Source organism: Panthera onca, chromosome B1 (assembly GCF_046562875.1).
Source record: "Panthera onca isolate mPanOnc1 chromosome B1, mPanOnc1 haplotype 2, whole genome shotgun sequence".
NCBI classification, from domain to species: domain Eukaryota; kingdom Metazoa; phylum Chordata; class Mammalia; order Carnivora; family Felidae; genus Panthera; species Panthera onca.
In genome coordinates this window covers 35,127,088-35,150,744 of record NC_138342.1, presented here as the reverse complement: position 1 = coordinate 35,150,744, position 23,657 = coordinate 35,127,088, and the positions used below count along the sequence as shown (strand labels likewise).

General features: G+C 39.8%; 1 protein-coding gene across 1 annotated transcript in view; it reads right to left on the bottom strand.

The window, feature by feature from the left end:
• The window catches only part of SLC30A9 (solute carrier family 30 member 9), an 84,500-nt gene extending 64,917 nt beyond the window's left edge, over positions 1–19,583 (bottom strand). Inside the window, exon 1 of the mRNA XM_060655147.3 lies at positions 19,328–19,583. Within this exon, the coding sequence (XP_060511130.1) occupies positions 19,328–19,439 (112 nt within the window). The 5' untranslated portion in view covers positions 19,440–19,583. The remainder of the gene's footprint in view (positions 1–19,327) is intronic.
• Positions 19,584–23,657: the final 4,074 nt, after the last annotated feature.

The following is a 23,657-nucleotide window of genomic DNA, read 5'->3' as shown; positions in this document are numbered from 1 at the left end:
GAATGTTCAAGATAATCTGAAAAGCATGAGAAACATAAAGCAGCATAAGTATCCACCCAAGTATCAGGCTTGGAATTTTTTTTTTTTTTGAAAAATTTCTTGATGTCAACTTAATTGTTCATTTATTTGGTAAAGAATTGTTGAAGGCCCAGTATGATTTTGGTCATTTGGTATTTCTTAAAGGCTGAGTAAAGCAAATATAACGATGTATCTTCTTGCACATTAAAATATGTAGCCTACTAGCAGGGAGCTTGGATGGCTCAGTTGGTTCTGACTCTTGATTTCAGCTCAGGTCATGATCCCCAGGTCGTGGCATTGAGCCCCACATCAGACTCCACGCATGGAGCCTGCTTAAGATTCTCTGCCCCTCTCCCCTGTCTTGTGCTCTCACTCTCTAAAATAAAAATCAGGGGCACCTGGATGGCTCAGTCGGTTAAGGTCAGTCTCTTTTGGCCCCAGTCATGATCTCACAGTTTGTGGCATCAAACCCTGCATCAGGCTCTGCGCTGGCAGTATGGAGCCTGCTTGGGATTCTCTCTCTCCCCCTCTCTTTGCCCCTCCCCCTCACACACTCTCAAAATAAATAAACTTAAAATATTTTTTTAGGGGCGCCTGGGTGGCTCAGTCGGTTAAGCGTCCGACTTCAGCTCAGGTCACGATCTCACGGTCCATGAGTTCGAGCCCCACGTCGGGCTCTGGGCTGATGGCTCAGAGCCTGGAGCCTGCTTCCGATTCTGTGTCTCCCTCTCTCTCTGCCCCTCCCCCATTCATGCCCTGTCTCTCTCTGTCTCAAAAATAAGTAAACGTTAAAAAAAAAAATTTTTTTTAATTTTTTTAAAGAATACATTTAAAAAAATAAAAAATTTTTTTAAAGAAATAAAATTTAAAAATAATTTAAAAATAAAATATATAGCCTACTAGCAAAATTAGTGAAGCAAGGGCTAAAGCAAATGCACCTAAGAAACTCACCCTCCAGGAAAGCACTGGTCACTGGTATTCTGACTTCACGGTCTGATTCAAATTATCTTTTGTGATTATTACCTAACAAAGACAATATGCCACAAATACTTTTTTTTTTTTACCCAGTGATCAAATGCTTTTGTAGAGACTGTACTAAAATGTTTAAAAAGGGAATATGCCACAGTCTAAAAATCCTTCCTCAGAAGCTGACAATGTTTCCATGACTGATCCTAGATGTTTTTCAAGGTTCTCCTTAGTTTTTCAAACATTAAAGAAAATTTCAAACACATGCAAAGGTAGAAAAAAAAAAGTACAATAAATGTCCACATATTCATTGCCCACCGTCAGCAATTATCAACTCAGTCAACCTTGTCTTATCTCTACCTGCACCAATATCTCTTCACCTCCATGTTAATTTGATGAAAATCTCAGACAAAATAATTTCATTCATAAGTACTTCTGTATGTATTCTAAGAGACAAGAGCTTTTTAAAAACACAGATAAACCACCATTACAAAAAAATAATAAACAATTGAGGATATCATCAAATATCCTCAATTTCCAACTGTTGGAAGTTTTACAACTTTTGTGTGTGTGAACAGATCCTAGTAAGATCCACATACTATGGTTGATGCAGATGTCTTTTAAGCCTCTTTTAAGCTACAAGATGTCTTTTTTTTTTTTTAACTTTATGTGTTTCTTGAAGTTTATTTATTTTGAGAGACAGAGAACGTGAGCCCAAGCGGCAAAGGGGCAGAGAGAGAGGGAGGGAGGGAGAGAATCCCAAGCAGGCTCTGCACCATCATCATGAAGCCCTACTCAGGGTTCCATCTCACGAACTGTGAGATCATAACCTGAGCCAAAATCAAGAGGCGGCCACACACCTGACTGAGCCACCCAGGCACCCCTAAGAGCAATTTTTAAGGTGAAGAAACCAAGTTTTGTCCTAAATTTCTGTCCTGGTAGTTTTCCAGTCTGAATTTTGCAGACTTAATTCTCATGGTGTTCTTTAACCTGTTCTTCTATATGTTCTACGAATCAAAGGATGTAAAGGCTTTATCTAAATTCTGATTCTTTTTGTTAGGATGCTACCACTTATTATGCAGTGATGAGTTCTTTCATCAGGAGCCACATAAAATTTGGTCGACTATTTGTGTAGTGTCTGCTGTTGTTCAATGCCCATAACCCTTTATCCATTAGGTGGTTACAAATGGAGATATTCAAATGTATCAATTCTTCAATTGTTAGAACACTTCTACAAAAAGAAAATCCTGTTCATTTATTTGGTTATTCACCAATGTACTTCACATAGGAAAATCAGGCTAAATACTTAATTCTCTCCTTATTTACCAGTTCTCATAATAAAGAGTTCACTACCTACCATCCTGAAGTAGTGACACATTAATTTGCATATGTATTATTATTTCATAGATTAAGAGTTATTTGATATATTTCAATCCATTTCAGTCACTCTGATTAATAGTTAAACTGTCCCATTTCTGACAAGTAGGGGTCTCTTCAAATTGATTCCTGCATCCTTCTGAAACTATTCTAGTAATAATCTTTAATAGCTTCCTTGCTAGCTGTTCTTGAAAAATCCTTAATTTTTAACTTTAGAAGAATTTCAGGTATCAGCAACGTTAAAAGTACACATTTGGCATTAACACAAGATCAAAAGCTGCACAAAATTTGCAGAATACATTACCACCTTTAACATTTTATACTCTAAAAAATATACAGGACCACATTTGATTCAGGAAAAAAAATATTATCTAACACACAGCAATAGCAACACAGCCATTTAAAAATACATAGGGGCACCTGGGTGGCTCAGTCAGTTAAGTGTCCGACTTCAGCTCAGGTCATGATATCATGGTTTCTGAGTTCAAGCCCCACGTCGGGCTCTATGCTGACAACTCAGAGCCTTGAAAGCTGCTTCGGATTCTATGTGTCCCTCTCTCTCTGCCCCTCTCCCACTAACCTCTGTCTGTCTTTCTCAAAAATAAATAAACATAAAAAATAAAAATAAACACACCCACTTTTTAATAAATTATTGAATTCATTAATTAATTCTAAGAGGCAGAAAGATAGTAAAAAATATTACCCACCATTAGTACCCTTTCTTAAAGGTGACATCTAAAAAAAGCTGCATACAGAAGATTAATCTTTGAGAGCCTGGTGCTCACTGTTCTATGGATTGGACAAGGACCTTCTCATTGCTGTATAGATAAGAGCTATTTCTTCACCAAAACTGCAAAGCTACCACTATCTTGTCAGTCTAGTCACAACATTCAGTCTTCTCGGCTTTTATTTTACTGTTATTGCCTCTGTAGCTTTTAACAACCACTGCTGATAACCACTAGTCCTCTCTCTCCAATGTGATTTGTCACCCACCACTCACTCTGGCTTTCAGAGGAAATCTGGCTACCTTTTTCAGACTACAACACACAACACAAGAAACTCTATCTCATGCAAACTGACATTTCTGCCTACTGTGTATGTTGCTTCTGCAACAACCATAACTAAACACAAACAGAAAGATTTCTTGCAGTTTGTAATGTTTTCTTACTGGCTAATTTAAGGACTAAGATTTCCAGAGGTCAGTCTCTTAAGAGACTATTTCTGTAGTTTCTCCCCCAAATTCCTAAAGGACTGATGTATCCAAAACTAAGTAATTGTTACACTTTATTCTAAAGAGGTTAGTGTGAACTTAAAATACACAACAGCAGAAGCTTTCTGGGCCCATAAAATACACAATAATACAGACTGTGAAAATGTTCTTCATGGTAATATTTATCATGGCAAAAACTGGAAACTTAAATGTTTCCTAATAGAAAAATAAAAATTATGATATCCCTATATTTTCATTGTGTATACATTAAAAACTATTAATGTGGAAAAATATTGAGAATATTACATAAAAAAGCAAAAGACAAAATAACATAGGATTTCAACTATTAAAAAATGTGACTGGGGTACCGGGGTGGCTCAGTCAGTTAAGTGTCCCACTCTTGATTTCGGCTCAGGTCAGGATCTCACAGTTCTCAAGTTCAAGCCCCATGTCAGGCTCCAAGCTGACAGTGCAAAGCCTGCTTGGAATTCTCTCTCTCCCTCTCTCTCTGCCCTTATCCTGCTCTCGCTCACTCTCTCAAAATAAATAAACTTTAAAAAAAAAATGTGACTAGTAGCGGGCACCTGGGTGTCTCAGTCAGTTAAGTGTCTGACTCTTAATAGCAACTCAGGTTTTGATCTCAGGGTTTTGAGTCCAAGCCCTGTATTGGGATCCACACTGGGCATGAAGCCTACTTTAAAAAAAATAATAAACAAAAATAAAAACGTGATTAGTTGGGGAGGAGTTAAGATGGCAGAGTAGTATAGTAGTAGGACCTTATGTTTGCCTTGTCCTTCAAATACCAATAGATAAATACTAAGTCATTGTGAACATCCAGGAAATCTGAGAACTAAGAACAAACTGCAACTAGAGGGAGAAAAGAAGCCAAATTGTAGAAGGTAGGAGAGGAAGGGATGGGATTTGGGGGAGAAAAGAATCAGCTGTGCTGAGGAGGGGAGGGAGCCCTGATTAGGGAGAGGGAAGAAAGGAGAGAAAGAGATGGGGGGGATAGAGAGGGAGGGAGAGGGAGGGAGAGGGAGAGAGAGAGAGAGAGAGAGAGAGAGGGAGAGAGAGAGAGGTAGCAAGCACATGTACATGCAAGGGACAGCAAGCAGGGTGCAAAGCATTGCACAAGAACAACACTTCCCCAAAACCACTGACAGGGAAAATGACAGGGGCTGATAATCTCAAGTTTTTACAAGCAGCGGAGCTCAAAGTCTGAAGGTTTAGAAGTCCACGCTGTTGCTGGGGTGGGGCCTGGGAGTCACAGAGGTGCTCCTGTGCAGAAGGAGAACAGACGTGGGTGCAGATAGCGTGCTCTGAGGATCCCTTGGGTTGCACTGAGAGAGACCGCACCCCTTCTTGCAGTGCATTTGGGAGAGGTGGCACTGGCTCTCCAGGGACAAAAAAGCCAACAGATGCCCTGAGCTGCCCTGTTCATTAGCCTAGGAGCAGAGGCAGCTGCTCAGGGCAGCTACGCTGGACACTGGCTTTCTGCTGCACTTTACCATAAACTCCAAGCCTCTGAGCATTCATGCAACTGCCCTGCTGGGACAAACTGGCACCAGCCACAGCACAGTGAGACCCTTCCCCAGAGGATCAGTGTAGGTCCATGCCCGGCTGGGTCCCTAAAATTTGGAGTTTTGAAACCCAGTCAGCGCACCTGATATAAAAAATAGGAGCACTGCACTGGGTGGGCAGAGAGCCCAGACACAGGGTGAAGGCAGAGATCTGAGGGAAGCCTGGGACACATGAGGGGAGAACGTTGGCTCTTCTGTGAGGGTTTCCTGAACAGCGGAGGGCATGAACTCCCCTCTCTGGGGACTAGAGAGCCAGCTGATGCCATGTTTTCCTGGCCCATCAGCACAGAAGGACTTCAGTGAGCAGCAAAGCACCCAGAGTGGAAGCTTGAGCCACTTTCACTAAGCCCTTCCCTCTGTGCTCTGCAGGTGCTTCTGAACAAGGGCAAGTGTGCCTGAGAGAGCAGCAGTGGGCCACTCCCCCAGAAGACCAGCACAACCTCTCACCACCCACACGCAACAAATCTACTGATCATAGAGTGCTACAAAGCTTCAGTTCTAGGAAAAATAGGATCCAGCCTCTTTTAACAATTAGCCGACCAAAACATACTGAGTTAAAACTTGCCACACAGTGGACAAGGTCAAAACACTCCCCACTGCAGCACAGAGAAACTCTGCAGAGGACTGACCTAAGGGAAGAAACAGCCAAAACACAACAGTCGAGTACACAAAGCATATACCAGAAACAACTCCTGAAGCGGCAGGCCCTAGACAGTATGACTTCTTAATATAGCCAATACTCTCAAGAGCAGGAAACATAACAGGCTTTTATAACACACAGAAGACAGAGCCCTACAGAAAATGCCAAGACGGAGGAATTCATCCTGAAAGAAAGAACAAGAGATCACAGACAGGGATTTAATCAAAACACATATAAGTAATATGACTGAACCAGAATTTAAAACAACAATCATATGGACACTAGCTGGGCATGAGAAAAGCATAGAAGACACCAGGAAGTCCCTTACCACAGAGATAAAAAACCTTAAAGCTAGTCAGGCTGAAATTCAAAAATGCTATAACTGAGATGCAAAAACTGGATGTAATGACAAAGATGAAAGAAGCAAAGGAATAAGTAAGTAATATAGAAGATAAAATGATGGAGAATAATGAAGCTGAAAAGAAGAGGGAAAGAAAAATATTGGATCACAAATGTAGATGTAGGGAACACAGCGGCTCCATAAAGCGTAGCATTCATATCATAGGAGTTCCAGAATAAGAAGGAAAAAGGGGCAGGTTTATTTCAGCAAATAATAGCTAAAAACTTCCCTAATCTGGGAAAGGAAACAGACATCCAAATCCAAGAGGCACAGAGAACTCCCATCAAAATCAACAAAAGCAGGCCAACACCAAGATATTATCATAATAAAATTTACAAAATACAAAGATAAGGAAAGAATCCTGAAAGCAGCAAGGGAAAAGATATCCCTGACCTATAAGACAAATAAGGTTAGTAGCAGATCTCCCCACAGAAACTTGGCAGACCAGAAAGGAGTGGCAAGGTATGTTCAATATGCAGCCAAGAATACCTTATCCAGCAAGGGTATCATTCAGAATAGGAGAGATAAAGAGTTTCTGAACGAAAACTAAAGGAGTTCGTGACCACTAAACCAGTCCTGCAGGAACTAGTAAGGGGACTCTCTGAGTGGGAAGGACAGATCAAAAGCAACAAAGACTAGAAAGGAGCAGAGAAAATCTCCAGAAAATCTCCTGATGTTACAGGTAATACAATTCATATTGTATTTACAGGCACTAAATTCATATCAATAATCACTCTGAATGTAAATGGGCTAACTGCCCCAATCAAAAGACACAGGGTATCAGAATGGATTAAAAAAAAAAAAAAAAAAAAAAAGACCTATCTATATGCTGCCTACAAGAGACTTATTTTAGACCTAAAGACACCTCCAGCTGGAAAGTGAAGGAATGGAGAACCATTTATTATGCTAATGGATGTCAAAAGAAAGCTGGAGTAGCCATACTTTTATATCAGACAAACTAGATTTTAAACCAAAGACTGTAACAAGAGATGAAAAAAGGCACTCTATGATAATAAAGAGATCCATCCAACAAGAAATTCTAACAACTGTAAATATTTATGCCCCCAATAATATGTATTTGGGAGTAACCAAATACATAAATCAATTAATGACAAACATAAAGAAACTCATTGATAACAACACAATAATAGTAGGGACTTAAACACACTACTTACAACAATGGACAGATCATCTAAGCAGAAACTCAACAAGAAAACAAAGGCTCTGAATGACACACTGGACCAGATGGACTTAACAGATATATTCAGACCACTGCATCCTAAAGCAGCAGAATACACATTCTTTTCCAGTGCGCATGAGACATTCTCCAGAGTAGATCACATACTGGGTCGCAAATCAGGCTTCAACAAGTATAAAAACTGAGATCATACCAGGCATGTTTTCAGACCACAATGCTATGAAACTTGAAGTCAACCACAATAAAAAAAAAAAAAAAAAAAAAAAAATTGGAAAAGACCACAAATACATGGAGGTTAAGATCATCCTACTAAAAAATGAATGGGTTAACCAGGAAATTAAAGAAATTAAAATATATCTGGAAGCAAATGAAAATGAGAACACAGCAGTCCGAAACATTTGGGATGCAGAAAAATCAGTCCTAAGAAGGAAGCATTCAGTAATACAGGTCTACCTCAAGAAGCAAGAAAAGTCTCAAATATACAACCTAACCTTCACCTGTCAGAGCTAGAAAAGGAACAACAAATAAAGCCTAAAGCCAGCAGAAGAGAAATAATAAAGATTAGTGCAGAAATAAATGATACAGAAACAAACAAAAAACCCAGTAGAGCAGATCAATGAAACTAGAAGCTGGTTCTTTGAAAGAATGAGTAAAACTGGTATACCCTGAGCCAGATTTACCAAAAAGAAAAGAGGAAGGACCCAAATAAAATCACGAATGAAAGAGGAGAGATTACAACCATATCACAGAAATACAATTAAAAGAGAATATTATGTTATTTTCAATTTTTTGAGGAACCTTGATACTGTTTTCCAGAGTCATTGCACTGCAATGAATGTATGCATTCCCACCAACAGTGCAAAAGTGTTCCCCTTTCTCCACATCTTCACCAACATCTGTTGTTTCCTGTGTTGTTAATTTTAACCATTCTGACAGGTGTGAGGTGGTAACTCACTGTGGTTTTGATTTGTATTTCTCTAATGATGAATGATGTTGAGCATCTTTTCATGTGTCTATTAGTCATCTGGATGTCTTCTTTGAAAGAATGTCTATTCATGTCTTCTGCTCATTCCTTCACTGGATTATTTGGTTTTTGGGTGTTGAGTTTCATAAGTTCTTTATAGATTTTGGATACTAACCCTTTATCCAATATGTCATTTGAAAATATCTTCTCCCATTCCATAGTTTGCCTTTTAGTTTTGTTGATTGTTTCCTTCACTATGCAGAAGACTTTTATCTTGATGAGGTCCCAAAAGTTCATTTTTGCTTTGGGTTCCCTTGCTTTCAGAGACATGTCTAGTAAGAAGGTGCTGTGGCCAAAATCAAAGAAGTTGCTGCCTGTTTCTCCTGTGGGATTTTAATGTACTCCTCTCTCACATTTAGGTGTTTCATCCATTTTGAATTTATTTTGGTGTATGGTGTAAGAAAGTGGTCCAGTTTTGGGGTGTCCGGGTGGCTCAGTTAGTTGTCTGACTTCAGCTCAGGTCATGATCTCACAGTTCATGATTTCGAGCCCCGCATTGGACTCTGTGCTGATAGCTCAGGGCCTGAAGCCTGCTTCAGATTCTGTGTCTCCCTCTCTCTCTCTCTGCCCCTCCTCCCTCCCCCCAAAATAAATAAACATTAAAAATAATTTTTAAAAAAAGTGGTCCAGTTTCATTCTTCTGCATGTCACTGTCCAGTTTTCCCAGTACCATTTCCTGAAGAGACAGTCCTTTTTCAATTGGATACTCTTTCTTGCTTTGTCAAAGATTAGTTGGCCGTACATCTGAGAGTCCATTTCTGGGTTCTCTATTCTGTTCCACTGATCTATGGTGTCTGTTCTTGCGCCAGTACCATACTGTCTTGATGATTACAGCTTTGTAATACAGCTTGAAGTCTGGAATTGTGATGCTTTCAGCTTCGCTTTTCTTTTTCAGGATTGTTTTGGCTATTTGGGGTATTTTGTGGTTTCGTACAAATTTTAGGGTTGCTTGTTCTAGCTCTGTGAAGAATGCTGGTGTTATTTTGATAGGGATTGCACTGAATGTGTAGACTGCTTTAGGTAGTATAGACACTTTAACAACATTTTTTCTCCCAACCCACAAACATGGAATGTTTTTTCACTTCTTTGTGTCTTCTTCAATTTCTTACATAAACTTTCTATAGTTTTCAGCATACAGATCATTTATCTCTTTGGTTAGGTTGATTCCTAGGTATCTTATGGTTTTTGGTATAAACCATAAGATAAATGGTTTATATATCATTTATATACCATAAATGGTAACTGTAAATGGGAACAATTCCCTGATTTCTCCTTCTACTGCTTCATTATTGGTGTATAGAAATTCAACTGAGGGGTGCCTGGGTGGCTCAGTTGGTTGAGTGTCTGACTTTGGCTCGGGTCATGATCTCACAGTCCATTGGTTCAGGCACCATGTCAGGCCCTGTGCTGACAGCCCAGAGCCTGGAGCCTGCTTCAGATTCTGTGTCTCCCTTTCTCTCTGCCCCTGTCCCACTCACACTCTGTCTCTATCAAAAATGATTATACGTTAAAAAATTTTAATTAAAAGCTTTTAATTAAAAAAATGCAACTGATTTCTGTATGCTGATTTTATATCCTGTGACTCTGCTAAATTCACAGATCAGTTCTAGCAGTTTTTTGGTGGATCATTTGGGTTTTCCATGTAGAGTATCATGTCATCTATGCAAAGTGAAAGCCTGACTTCTTCCTTGCCAAATTTGTATGCCTTTTATTTTTGTCTGAAAAAATTAAAAATAGAACTACCCTGAAAAAATTAAAAATAGACCTACCCTATGACCCAGCAATTGTACTACTAGGTATTTATCCAAAGGATATAAAAATGTTGATTTGAAGGGCACACACACCTCAATGTTAATAGCAGCATAGCAACAATAGCCAAATTATGGAAAGAGTCCAAATGTCCATCAACTGATGAATGGGGAAAAAAGATGAATGGAATATTACTTGGTGATCAAAAAGAATGAAATCTTGCCATTTGCAACAACATGGATGGAACTAGAGAGCATTGCTAAGCAAAATAAGTCAGAGAAAAAAATGTCATGATTTCATTCATATGTGGAATTTAAGAAACAAAATGATAAACACAGGAGATGGGAAGGATAAAAAGACAGGGAGGCAAACCATAAGAGACTTTTCAATACAGAAACAAACTGAGGGTCACTGAAGGGGGGGAGGTGGATGGGGGAATGGGCTGAATGGATGATGGTCATTAAAGGAGGGCACTTACTGGGATGAGCATACGGTGTTATATGGAAGTGATGAATCACTGGGTTCCAATCTTGAAACCAATATACTACACTGTATGTGTAATACTTTAAATTTAAATGAAAATTAATTTTTAAAAAGAGAATATTATGAAAAATTATATGTCAACAAATTGGGCAATGGGGAAGAAATGGATAAATTCCTAGAAACATATAAACAGCCAAAACTGAAAGTCTGAACAGACCCATAACCAACAAAGAAACTGAATCAGTAATTAAAAATCTTTCAACAAACAAAAGTCAAGGGTCAGATGGCATCCTTGGGGAATCCTAGCAAACATTTTTTTTTAATGTTTATTTATTTTTGAGAGAGAGAGAGAGACAGAGCATGAGCAGGGAAGGGGCAGAGAGAGTGAGGGAGACATAGAATCTGGAACAAGCTCCAGGCTCTTAAGGTGCCAGCACAGAGCCCAATGCGTGGCCTGAACTCACGAACCACGAGATCATGACCTGAGTCGAAACTGGACACTTAACCAACTGAACCACCCAGGTGCCCCAGGAATCCTACCTAATATTTAAAGAAGAGTTAATACCTATTCTTCTCAAACTGGTCCAAAAATAGCAGTAGCAGCAAAACTTCCAAACTCATTCTATGAAGCCAGCAATACCTTGATTCCAAAATCAAACTACTATAAAGGAGAATTACAGGCCAATGTCCCTGATGAACATGGATCCAAAATTCTAAAAAAGCTACTAGCAAATCAAATCCAACAGCACATTAAAAGAATTATTCTCCACAATCATCACAATCAAATGGGATACATTCCTGGCCTGCAAGCGTGGTTCAATATTCACAAATCGATGTGATACAGCACATTAATAAAAAAAAGGATAAGAACCATATGAGACTCTCCACAGATGCAGAAAAGGCATTTGACAAAATGCAGCATCAATTTTTGGTAAAAACCCTTAACAAAGTAGGGATAGAGAGACCATACCTGAAAATCACAAAGGCGATATCTGAAAGACCCACAGCTAATATCATCCTCAATGGAGAAAACCTGAGAGCTTTTCCTCTACAGTCAGGAACAAGACAGGGATGTCCACTCTCACCGTTATTTAACATAATACAGTACCAGAAGTCCTAGCCTCAGCAATCAGACAAGAAAAAGAAATAAAAGGCATCCAAATCAGCAAGGAAGAAGTCAAATGTTCACAATTCACAGATGATATGATATTCTATGTAGAAAACCCAAAAGACTCCACCAAAAAATTGCTAGAACTGATACTCAAATTCAGCAAAGTCACAGGATACAAAATCAATGTACGGAAATCCGTTGCATTTCTTTACACCAATAATGAAGCAGCAGAAAAAGAACTCAAGGAATCAATCCCATTTACAGTTACACCAAAAACCGTAAGATAACCTAGGAATCACCCTAACCAAAGAGGTAAAAGATCTATACTCTGAAAACTACAGAACACTTATGAAAGAAATTGGAGAGGACACAAAGATATGGAAAAACATTCCATGTTCATGGATTGGAAGAACAAATATTGTTAAAATGTCTACATTACCCAAAGCAATCTACACATCTAATGCTATTCCTATCAAAATGCCACCAGTATTTTTCAAAGAGCTAGAACAAAAAACCAAAAAATTTATATGGAACCAAAAAGACCCCAAATAAGCCAAAGCAATACTGAAAAAGAAAAGCAAAGCAGGAAGTATCACCATTCCAGACTTCAAGCTATATCACAAAGTTGTAGTCATCAAGACACTATGGCACTGGCACAAAAGCAAACACGTACATCAATGAAATGGAATAGAAAACCCAGATATGGACCCATAACTGTATGATCAACTCATCTTCGACAATGCAGAAAAGAATAAATTTCCAATGGAAAAAAGTCTTTTCAAATGGTGTTGGGAAAACTGGACAGCGACAGACAGAAGAATGAAACTGGACCACTTTCTTACACCATACACAAAAATAAATTCAAAGTGGATGACAGGAAAACACCAAAATGCCATGGGAGAAAACAGGCAGCAACCTCTCTAACACTGGTCGGAGCAACTTCTTACTAGACACGTCTCTGGAGGCAAGGGAAATAAAAGCAAAAATGAACTTTTGGAACTTCATCAAGATAAAAAGCTTCTGCACACTGAAGGACACAATCAATAAAACTAAAAGGCAAACTATGGAATGGGAGAAGATATTTGCAAATGACATATTGGATAAAGGGTTAGTATCCAAAATCTATACAGAACTTACCAAACTTAACACCCAAAAAACAAATAATCCAGTGAAGAAATGAGAAGACATGAATAGAAATTCTTCCAAAGAAGACATACAGATGGTTAATAGACACATGAAAAGATGCTCAACATTACTCATCATCAGGGAAATACAAATCAAAACTATAATGAGATATCACCTTACACCTGCCGGAATAGCTATGATTAACAACACAGGAAACAACAGATGTTGGCAAGGATGTGGAAAAAGGGGACCCTCTTATACTGTTGATGGGAATGCAAACTCGTGCAGTGACTCTGGAAAGCAGTGTGGAGACTCCTCAAAAAGTTAAAAATAGAACTATCCTACAACCCAGCAATTGCACTATTAGGAATTTACCCAAAGGATACAAAAATACTCATTTGAAGGGACATGTGCACCACAGGGTTTATAGCAGCATTATCAGCAATAGCCAAATTATGCAAAGAGCCCAAATGTCCACCAACTGATGAGTGGATAAAGAAGATGTGGTATATACATATACAATGGAATATTACTCAGCCATCAAAAAGAATGAAATCTTACCATTTGCAACGATGTGGATGGAGCTATGGTATATTATGCTAAGGAAAACAAGTTAATCAGAGAAAGACAAATACCACATGATTTCACTCACATGTGGAATTTAAGAAACAAAACAGATGAACATAGGGGAAGGAGAAAAAAAAGAAAGGCAAATCACACGAGACTCTTAACGATAGAGAACGAAGTGAAGGTTGCTGGAGGTAAAGTGGGTGAGGGGATGGGCTAGATGGGTGACGGATATTAAAGAGGGCACTTGTTGTGATGAGCACTGGATGTCATATGTAAGTGATGGATCACTAAATTCTACTCCTAAAACCTGTATTACACTACATGTTAACTAACTACAATATAAATAAAAACTTGAACAACAACAACAACAAAAGTGACTTGTGGGGGCACACGACTGGCTCAGTCAGTAAAGCATGTGACCCTTGATCTTGTGGTTTTGAGTTCAAGCCCCACACTGAGTGTAGAGCCTACTTAAGAAAAAAAAAATGTGACTGGTGAAATATCTAGATTATGTATAGTTTTTACTTCATAAGTTATAATTCTCTGTATTTTCCAAAAAAATGCCGAAAATTTAAAAAACTAAGAAATACATTCATTGCCAAATTACTTCTAATATTATTACTACTAATACTGACACTATCTAGTTTACTCTTACACTTTCAGCTAGCCAGAAACACAGGAAAACCTTTGTGACTAATCATCTGGCAAGCAAAAGTGTGACCCAGATCAGGTAGCTCAGCCTAGAGAACGATAACAGATGTGATTTCTCTCCAGAACACAGTAAGCAACAGGGAAGAATATTGTTTTTTTAAGTAAATATGAGATGCTGGCAACTTCCTACACTGCCTATTGGTATACATCTCTACTGCCCTTAATTCTTGTTAATATATGCTTAGAAAAGTAAAAACAACAGTATCTAATATATTTAGGGTTTACCAAGCGCCATTGTCTTAAATGCTTTCCCTGCATCATCATATTTTCTAATTTATATTCCAAAACATACCTCAAAGTCATCTATTTCTCTCCATCTCCACTGCTAACCACCATGGCCTAGCCACAGCCTTGCCTGCCTAGATAACTATCATAGTTCCCAAATGATGTCCTTATTCACTCTCCCCTTTTCAATCCATTCTCCACACAGTAGTCTGACTGATATTTTGTAAATATTGCCCTTTTTTAAAACCTAAAAGCCTAAAAGGCACTGATGCTTCTCAAACTTCATTTCATACTCTATCCCCACTTCCCCGAGCCACAGCAGTTTTCTTCTCTGCTCCTGAATGCTACTATATGGTCTTTAGGGTTCCTATTTGCTCTACCTGGACTGCTCTTCACCCTAGATCTTCATGTGGCTACTTCATTTTCATTTTTCATGCCATGACTCAGTCACCACCTCCTTAGCAGATCTAAATGAAATGGCCTCTGCTAGCTACTTTTTAGCCCATCATCTTTTGCAGCACTTAGACATGTTTTCTCATTCTTAGTGTCTGCCCAATGAAGGTCTGTCTTGTTCAGCACTAACTACAATGCCTGGCACCCTTTGCTGAACTGAACCTCAACTCACAAAAACCTATGAGGCACACAGTATGGTTAGCATCATCTTTCAGTTAACACATCCTATCATAAATTTGAACTATATAGAACTATGCTGTCAGCCTGCCAAAATGGTCTTTTATAGCTGGCAATGTTCCTATAACTTATCCAAAGTGGGGTGGGGGGAGGAGGCACAACAAAAGTGAAAACTTCCACTCTATTTTCCTTAGGGTAATAAATACTACCAGATTAGAGACAGGAATAAAATACAAAAATTTAGTTTCTTATTTAAAACTACACTTCTGTTAAACCTCAGATTTAAGCAAAAGCACGTATATGTTAATTTGATATGCAGTACTTAAAGGAGCATCCTCCCATCTCAAATTTTTGTCAAATGAGGTGAGGCATAAATATATGAAAAAATAAAATAAGTGCCCCATGCAAAGTCAGAGGAACTTTTTTAAAAAAGGAAATATTAACTACAGAAACTAAGTCACATGTTTATTCTTTAAAAGGATTATGTTTGGGGAGCCCAGGTGGTTCAGCTGGTTGAGCGTTCAACTCTTGATTTCAGCTCAGGCCACGATCTCATGGTTCGTGAGATGAAGCCCCATATGGAGCCCAGTGAAGAGCACAGGGCCTGCTTGAGATTCTATTTGTCTCTGCCATTCTCCTGTCCCCACTTACAGGAGTGGCATATATTCTTACTGTACATTTTTTCTAGTTTTCCCTAATAGTACAATAGCATTTTCTCATGTCACTAAATACTGTTCTAAATTGATTTTTTTTCATGTTGTATACATCACCAGTGCATAATAAAGGCACCATAATATATTTCAGTTTCCAACTCTCCATAACTAAAAATGTTATCAATTTATTATAATGAATAATGAACATGTGCACACATTGTAATACCTCTCTGCTTATTTCTTTAAAGTAAATTATTTTAAATAGAATCATTGGGTCAGAAAGTATAAACTTTTAAAGTTTTTTTTTTTTTTTTTTAATGTTTATTTTGAGAGACAGCACAAGCAGAGGGGCAGAGAGAGGGAGAGAGAGAATCCCAAGACATGGGGCTGGATCTCACGAAGCCTAAGATCATGACCTCAACCAACTGAGCCACCCAAGCACCTCTAAAATTCTTTTTGTCCTTTAATGTTCATTTATTTTTGAGAGAGACAGAGCGTGAGCAGGGGAGGGGCAGAGAGGGAGACACAGAATCTGAAGCAGGCTCCAGGCTCCAAGCTGTCAGCACAGAGCCCAACGAGGGGCTCGAACTCAGGAAGTGAGAGATCATGACCGAGGCTGAAGTTGGACACTTACTGGACTGAGCCACACAGGTGCCCCTAGTTCTTTTTTTTTTCTTTCTTTTTTAGTGTTTATTTTTGAGAGAGAGCATGAGCAGGGGAAAGGCAGAGAGAGAGGGAGACAGAGGATCTGAAGTGGACTCTGTGCTGACACTAGAGAGCCTGATGTGGAGCTAGAACTCACGAACCATGAGATCATGACCTAAGACCTTTCGGATGCTTAAACAACTGAGCCACCCAGGTGACCCCTTTGTATTCTTTTTATATAAAGAATAACTGACCTCCAAAACACTGTTCAACTGTATGTCCCAATGAATAGTAAGAAAGTTCCTGCTTTCCTGTACCCTCCGTATGAAGCATCATTATGGAAAACTTAGCCAATATGCTAAGGCAATGAGTAGCAAATCCTTAAACTAATATTTCCATGCCTACTGGCACGTATGGTAGATTTTTACTGGCCACTTGAACTCCTTTAATGAACTCTTCATTTATTTATTTTGCCCATTTTTTTACTGCAAGATACACTGGTTTGTAAAAATTCTTTATAAATTAGGGATACTAACTTTATAACTACACTGTTCAATACAGTAGTCACTGTCCATTGAGCACCTGAAATGTGGCTATTCTGAATTAAGATGTGCTAAACATAAAATGGACACTGGACTTCAAAGATTTAGTACAAAAAATAATGTACAATATCTCAATTTTTATCTTGATTGCATATTGAAATATTTTGAAAATACTGGATAAAATATATTAAAATTGGGGCACCTGAGTAGCTCAGCTGGCTAAGCGTCCGACTTCAGCTCAAGTCATGATCTCGTAGTTTGTGGTTTGAGCCCCGCATCGGGTTCTCTATTATCAGAGGCCACTTCAGATCCTCTGTTCCCCTCTCTGCCCTTCCCCCACTAGCGCATGTTCTCTCTCAAAAATCAATATTAAAAAAAACCCCAAGAACTAAAATATATTAAAATTAACACTATCTGTTTTTTAGTGTTTCACATTTGGCCATCAGACAACTCAAGATTACATACATGGCTCAATTATCTTTCTTTTGGACAGTGCTGCTCTACAATGTTGTTTTCCTTATCCCCTTGAAACTGAGCTTTCAGTGTACAGGCATTTCTCATTTCTAATGAGAATAATGCAAATAAGGCAAATGTTTCCCTTAAGGCTTCCTTCTCTCCTTATTCTTGGTAAGTTTTTCCTCCACCACACAGGAATTTAGAAGCATAAACTTTTTCTTGACAAAGAAAAATATGTTTTTGGAATTTTTCCCCAAAAGTTCTTCAAATATCCTTTTCTTCTTACATGCATCCAACTTAAATAGTACCCTTTTTCTAAATGCTTTTTAAAATTTTACCGTAACTGTTGTCCTTTTAAAAATTGTTTCGGTATTTCTGGAACTAAATTTTCACAAAGAAGGCTATTTTGAAAACCTACTACATGTTTTTTTAAGTGTGAAAACACATTTCAATTTCCTGGTGATAAACATTCCAAAGAACTTTGCAAAGTCATTCTGACTGATGAAATAGGTATTATTATCTGTGGTTCACAGATGGATGAGACAAAGAGTACATAATTTTAGACACGATGACAGTTACAGAGACTAGGGAGTACAAATTACACTATTTCAAATCCTTTCAACTAACACTTAAAGGGCAGTTTAGACTAAATTCAACAGCCAATATACCTAATTTAAGTGTAAAATGCCAAAATTGCTTGGCAATAAGAATCAAGTCTGCTAGAAGGTTTACTTGGGGATTTTGGAGTATGGTATAATCAGATGATTCATTTTGTTCATTAGGGAACAATGAACAATTGTTCATTGGGAACAATTTTCTATATTGCCAATATATAGAAAAACTCAACTTTTCTATCACCACCAAAAAGCCCCAAGAACAGTGGCGTTAAAATTAATTCCTCTGAAATGTTAAGAGCCAGTTTATACATTCATTGCAAATAAAAGACACTGATGTATTCCAATTTTATCTGCACAGCTTAGGCATTACTTTAATTTATATTACTTATCAACTTGAATGACGTGACTACAAGTTCTAACTTCTACTCTGAGGTCACAAACATGCTACAAAGTTTTTCAAACATGAACTTTTGGGAAATGTTTCTGTAAATACTCTGCATACTCAAGAATCTGAGGAGTTAGACTAGGGGTGGATACGGTTCTGTTTTTCCCTCTTCGCTCCTATCAGTTCTGGAGAATCAAGCTACAGCATGTCAAGCCATGGCAAAAACAGACACAAGCCTTACTAAAACTGAAAAGTTCCTTGCTATCTTGGAAACTGTGGGACACTTAAATTTGAATCAGAAAAGAATGCTGAAGGAGAGGGATAAAAATTCGCGTCAACCACATTTTTCTGAGTGACAGTTCCAGTACACACGTTTTCACCAATAAGATTGTTCAACGGAACCGAAGAGTTCTCTTGCTTTTCAGTCCCAAACTGGGTACATTCAATGACTGTGGCACGGTCATACGCTCATACTCAAGAATGATTCGTAAATAATAAGTACTCCCCCCCCCCCCCCCCCCAATCCTCCCTACTTTCGGGAAATTTAAGACAAAAGTTGGAGATATGGGAAAAGGGGCAGGGCAAGAAAACCTGCTCGGCCAAAAGCGCTCAAAGAAAGGGAACTGGTGAGCTCGAAACACCCAGGCACTCTGGGGAGTCAGCAATTTCTCACTGTCCGAAAGGAAAGAGATTGTCACCGGGGACACTGCGATGCAAACGTGGCGTTTCATTTGGTACAAAGTGGTTGGCTTCATGCATGCGACCAGGCCCGAGAGCTACCCGCAAGTCTCCGCGGGGGTCGTTTTAGGGCCAGAGGCGAAACCAGAGTCTGGGAGACCTCTGCAGAAACCCCGCGGGCTGGGCGGGCCGAACTGCAAAGGCGGAGACCCGGAAGGAAGGTTAGGGGGTTGGGGAAGGGCAAGCGGGCGAACTCCCCGAGGCGAAGCGCCGAGACCGGCCTGGTCCTCCAGGTCACCTGCCGCGGAGTCAGCGGCCGGGCCGGTACACTCACCCTGGCGCTCGCTGGAGCCGTGGGCCGCCGCCCTGCAGCGCAGACGGAGCCGGCACAGGGAGGACCAGCTACATCTGTGGGCCGCAGCGGCGGCGGCCAAGCCCGGTAACATCCTGGCGGGGCAAAGGCCCCTATTCGGACACCACCTCCTGCCTCCGCGACGCCGCCGGCAACAACTGACTCCATAGACCGGACACCTGCTAATACTCACGCCTGCGCCGCCACAGGCGGCCTGGATGACCCGGAAATAGTAACAACATTTAGCGCCGCAGAGCGCGCAGGCAGCGGAAGTGACGTAGTCTCGGAGCACGAATCGAGAGGCCTTGCCTCCGCAGACCGTGACGCCACGGCGTGCGCAGGGCGGGAATGCTGCTGGGTTTTGGTGTCCTCTTCACTTTTTCTGCGTCTGTACCTTTTCGCGTTAGTTGGAAGTCATCGCCTGAGTGGTTTGCATCCTAACAGCTAGGAAAACCGTGGGAGAAGTGACAGGGCCTTTTCGGGCGTCTGCCTGCTTCTATTTCTGAGCTCGAAACGTGGGCCATGCTGTTGGAAATGGGAAGAGAGGTGGGAAGGAAGGATGGTGGCCTACTTAACCTCTCTCTCCGGAGCCTTCTTGGATGAGCCCAAGCAGCGGCTAACGTGCCGAACTCAGTATTCTCCAAACCCTGACCCAGTACGTCGTTCTCCTCTAACACACCAGTGTGTAGCCAGAGTACGTGAAGGCAGGTACTTGCCTTATTTACCTCTGAACCTCGGATTCCCGTGTGTAATGTAATAAAGACTTTAATGTGTTCGAGGTGGGTTAAGCGGAGATGTGCAGACATCGGAACAGGAGTCAGTCTGGTTCTAGAAAGATCGGAACAATACTCACCACGGTGTTGACCTCTGACATGCTCATTCAGATCTTAGCTCAAACTCAAGAGACGCTTTCCTTGACTACGCTGGCTGGACAAGGGCTGTTTAGTCTCTACCCGGTTGCCATTGTCGTTTGATTTCTTGAAATCAATCTGAGTAGCTTAACTATGTACCTACAGAATAGCTCTTTCAAAGGGAAGTAAATTAGTTTGTTGTTCCTAATTTTGAGAGAATCTACAGCCTTTTATGTAAGATAAGTATAACCAGCTTAGTGGGGTCACAGTGAATAAATTATCACAAGAATGGTAAGCAAATTTAACTTCTATGACAAACATAGTTTAATACATTAAGGTTAAATATTCATAACCTCAAGATTATAAAACAGAATATTACCAGAAAGTTCTTGTCTCTTCTTTGTGGATAGATTTTAACAGAAATTCAACTCCATGATATAAAATACAGAAAGGCTTAACTCTAACTTTATAGTCATTGTATGTAAATATCCATTAATCTTTGCCATAATTCTAACCTGCTTTGGATTTCTTAAAGTAGCCCCTAGTTTCTTATAGTGGATACTGTATTAATTTTGATAAACCTCCAGAAGCCTTGACTTGCTAAATAAGTTTGAAGAATAAAGCAGATCTTGCTGTGTTACCTTGTTTAAACCCTCACAATGCTGGATCACATAATAAGGTCTTCATGGACTTAGATTAAAATACTTACCCAGGGGTCCCTGAGGGGCTCAGTCAGTTGGGCGTCCAGTTCTTGATTTCCACTCGGTTCATGAGATTGAGCACTCAGTTCATGAGATCAAGGGGGACACTTTGCTGACAGCTTGGGCTGCCCCTCCCTGCTCAAGCATGTCCGCGTACCCTCTCACTCGCTCTCTCGCTCTCTCAAAGTAAATAAACTTAACAAATAAAATACTTCTGCAGCTGTCTTGGTGTTTACACCTTGATGTTAGATATAATGATGTGTTTTCATAGCATACTTGTCCTGCTGGGCAGTCTTCAAAATTTCCCCAAGTGCTGAAAATTAAGGAAATGTCAGTTTTAGAGTTCCTTAGTAGAATTTCCCTTGGCCCTAAATTCTTTGAGAAATCCCATCCTTTGCAGACTTTGCAGCAGTAAAGCAAAGTACCAAGGTCTACCAAGAGACTTTGCCTTACTGCTGCACCTCAGACACATTCAGCAGCTGCCTATATGTACTAAACAGATAAGAATCCAACATCATGGAGTTTATTTTTCTATGTGAGGAGACAAACTTTTTAAATAGACATATAATTTCAAATAGTGGTATTAGAGATGCCTGACTGACTGGCTGAGTTGGTACAGCATGCGACTCATGATCTTGGGGTTGAGTTCAAACCTCACGTTGGGTTTATTTTTTAAAAATTAGTAGCGGTAAAATATCAATCATATGGTAATTGCCACACCCTCTGTGTGCATTATCTTATTCATAACACCTAAGTAAGTTATAGATGAGGAAACTAAGGCAGAGATCTTGCTGTTAACCACCACACTTTACTTTCTAAGTCAAACGGTTTTATCCTTTGGAAGAAAATGGTCTTTCAAGATTTGAATGACAACAGGGGCGCCTGGGTGGCTCGGTCAGTTAAGCGTCTGACTTTGGCCTAGGTCATGATCTCACAGTTTGTGAGTTCAAGCCCAGCGTCAGGCTCTGTGCTGGCAGCCTGGAGCCTGCTTCGCATTCTGTCTCCCTCTCTCTCTCTCTGCACCTCCCCAGCTCATGCTCGCACTCTGTCTCTGTCAAAAATAAATAAACTTAGGGGTGCCTGGGTGGCTCAGTCGGTTAAGCGTCTGACTTTGGCTCAGGAGGTCATGATCTCATGGCTTGTGAGTTCGAGCCCCGCATCGGGATCTGGGCTGTTTCGGATTCTGTGTCTCCCTCTATGTGCCCCTCCCCTGTTCACACTCTGTCTCTGTCTCTCTCAAAAATAAATAAACATTAAAAAAAAATTTTTTTTTAACTTAAAAAAAGATTTGAATGATATCTTGTTTTCTGAAATATAGGTCAAGAGAGCATTTCCCCATATTTTTTTATGTATGATCAACATGATATTAAGTTTCAAAAAAATAAACTGAATTTTGGGGCGCCTGGGTAGGTAGCTCAGTCAGTTGAGTGTCCAACTTCAGCTCAGGTCACGATCTCATGGCTTGTGAGTTTGAGCCCTGCATCAGGCTTTCTGCTGTCAGCACAGATCCCACTTCAGATCCTCTGTCTCCCTCTCTCTGTGCCCCTCCCTCACTCACACTCTCTCAAAAATAAACATTTTTTTTAAAAAAATTGGTTTCATGAGGATCTGAGTATAAATAGATGCCTAAATTTGGTAACTATTAAGTCAGATGGATGGAAATAGATGTAGGAAAGAAGTGTCATTTGATTATTACCATACACAACACCTGCAAAGTTTTCCATTAATTCTGAAGGAGTTCCCACATCTTTCAGAAATTGGCTGTAATTAAGCTGACTGTTCCTTGGTTTCATCTTGTCTATAGCTTTGGGAAAACAGTGATTCGAAACAAACTTGACCGTTTATGTGGAAAATTGACTTAGATAATCCATTAGAAGATAAAGTGAGTGGTTCTATCATGAGGCATACTAAGAACACAAATTTAATTTTGAATATATATATGTGTTGGTATCGTGTTGCTTTTGGCCTGCAGGATTGAAGGAGGAGGATGCTTGCCCACCTAAACACTTGAAAAAGAAAATGTTTTACATGTGGATAAAAGGAAGACTGGCCACACCCAAAGGTATCATTCCCTGCTGTACAAGCATGGTCAGAAGCAATGTGGGTCTGCACATATTTTGCATGTATAGCAAACGTCTGCATAAGTAGAGAAAGTGAAATGTGAAGTTGATATGTTTCTGACCAGGCTGCTAATCCCCCTCTCCATTTTTCAGAGGTGTTGAGTGATTTTCCCAAGATCACTCAGCAAGGATGAGCTAGAACATGGAATCAGACTCCAGTCCTCTAACTACAAATCCGTACGTGTGTGACCATAGGGTGCAGTGGGGAGAGGCAGAGGTTGGTTGTTCTGATAGGTTTTCTCCCCTACGTTATTCTGTGAATTAACTTGTTTTTTAATCACAATTATTATGTGAAATAACCATATAGTACTCCACTTGCACTCAGTAGGTTCACCCTTTACCACTTCCATCCAGGAATAAGAAGAATTTCTCCAATGTTGACCATATTCCTGGGTCCTAACTCTTACCTTCTTAGCTCTTATCTTTCTCCATACACTCCTGGCTCCTTTCCTCAGACGTTAGTGATCAGGGGATTACAGGTATTCTAGCTGGGAAAATCAAATACTAAATACTCCTGGGGACAGAGGAGACTGAAATGTTTGATAATCTTTATCCTTGAGAAAAATAAGCTGGGGACTGAGAGCATGTAGATTTGGTACTTTGGGGGAGGGCAGCATTGGTGGAGAGAGTTAAACTTCTT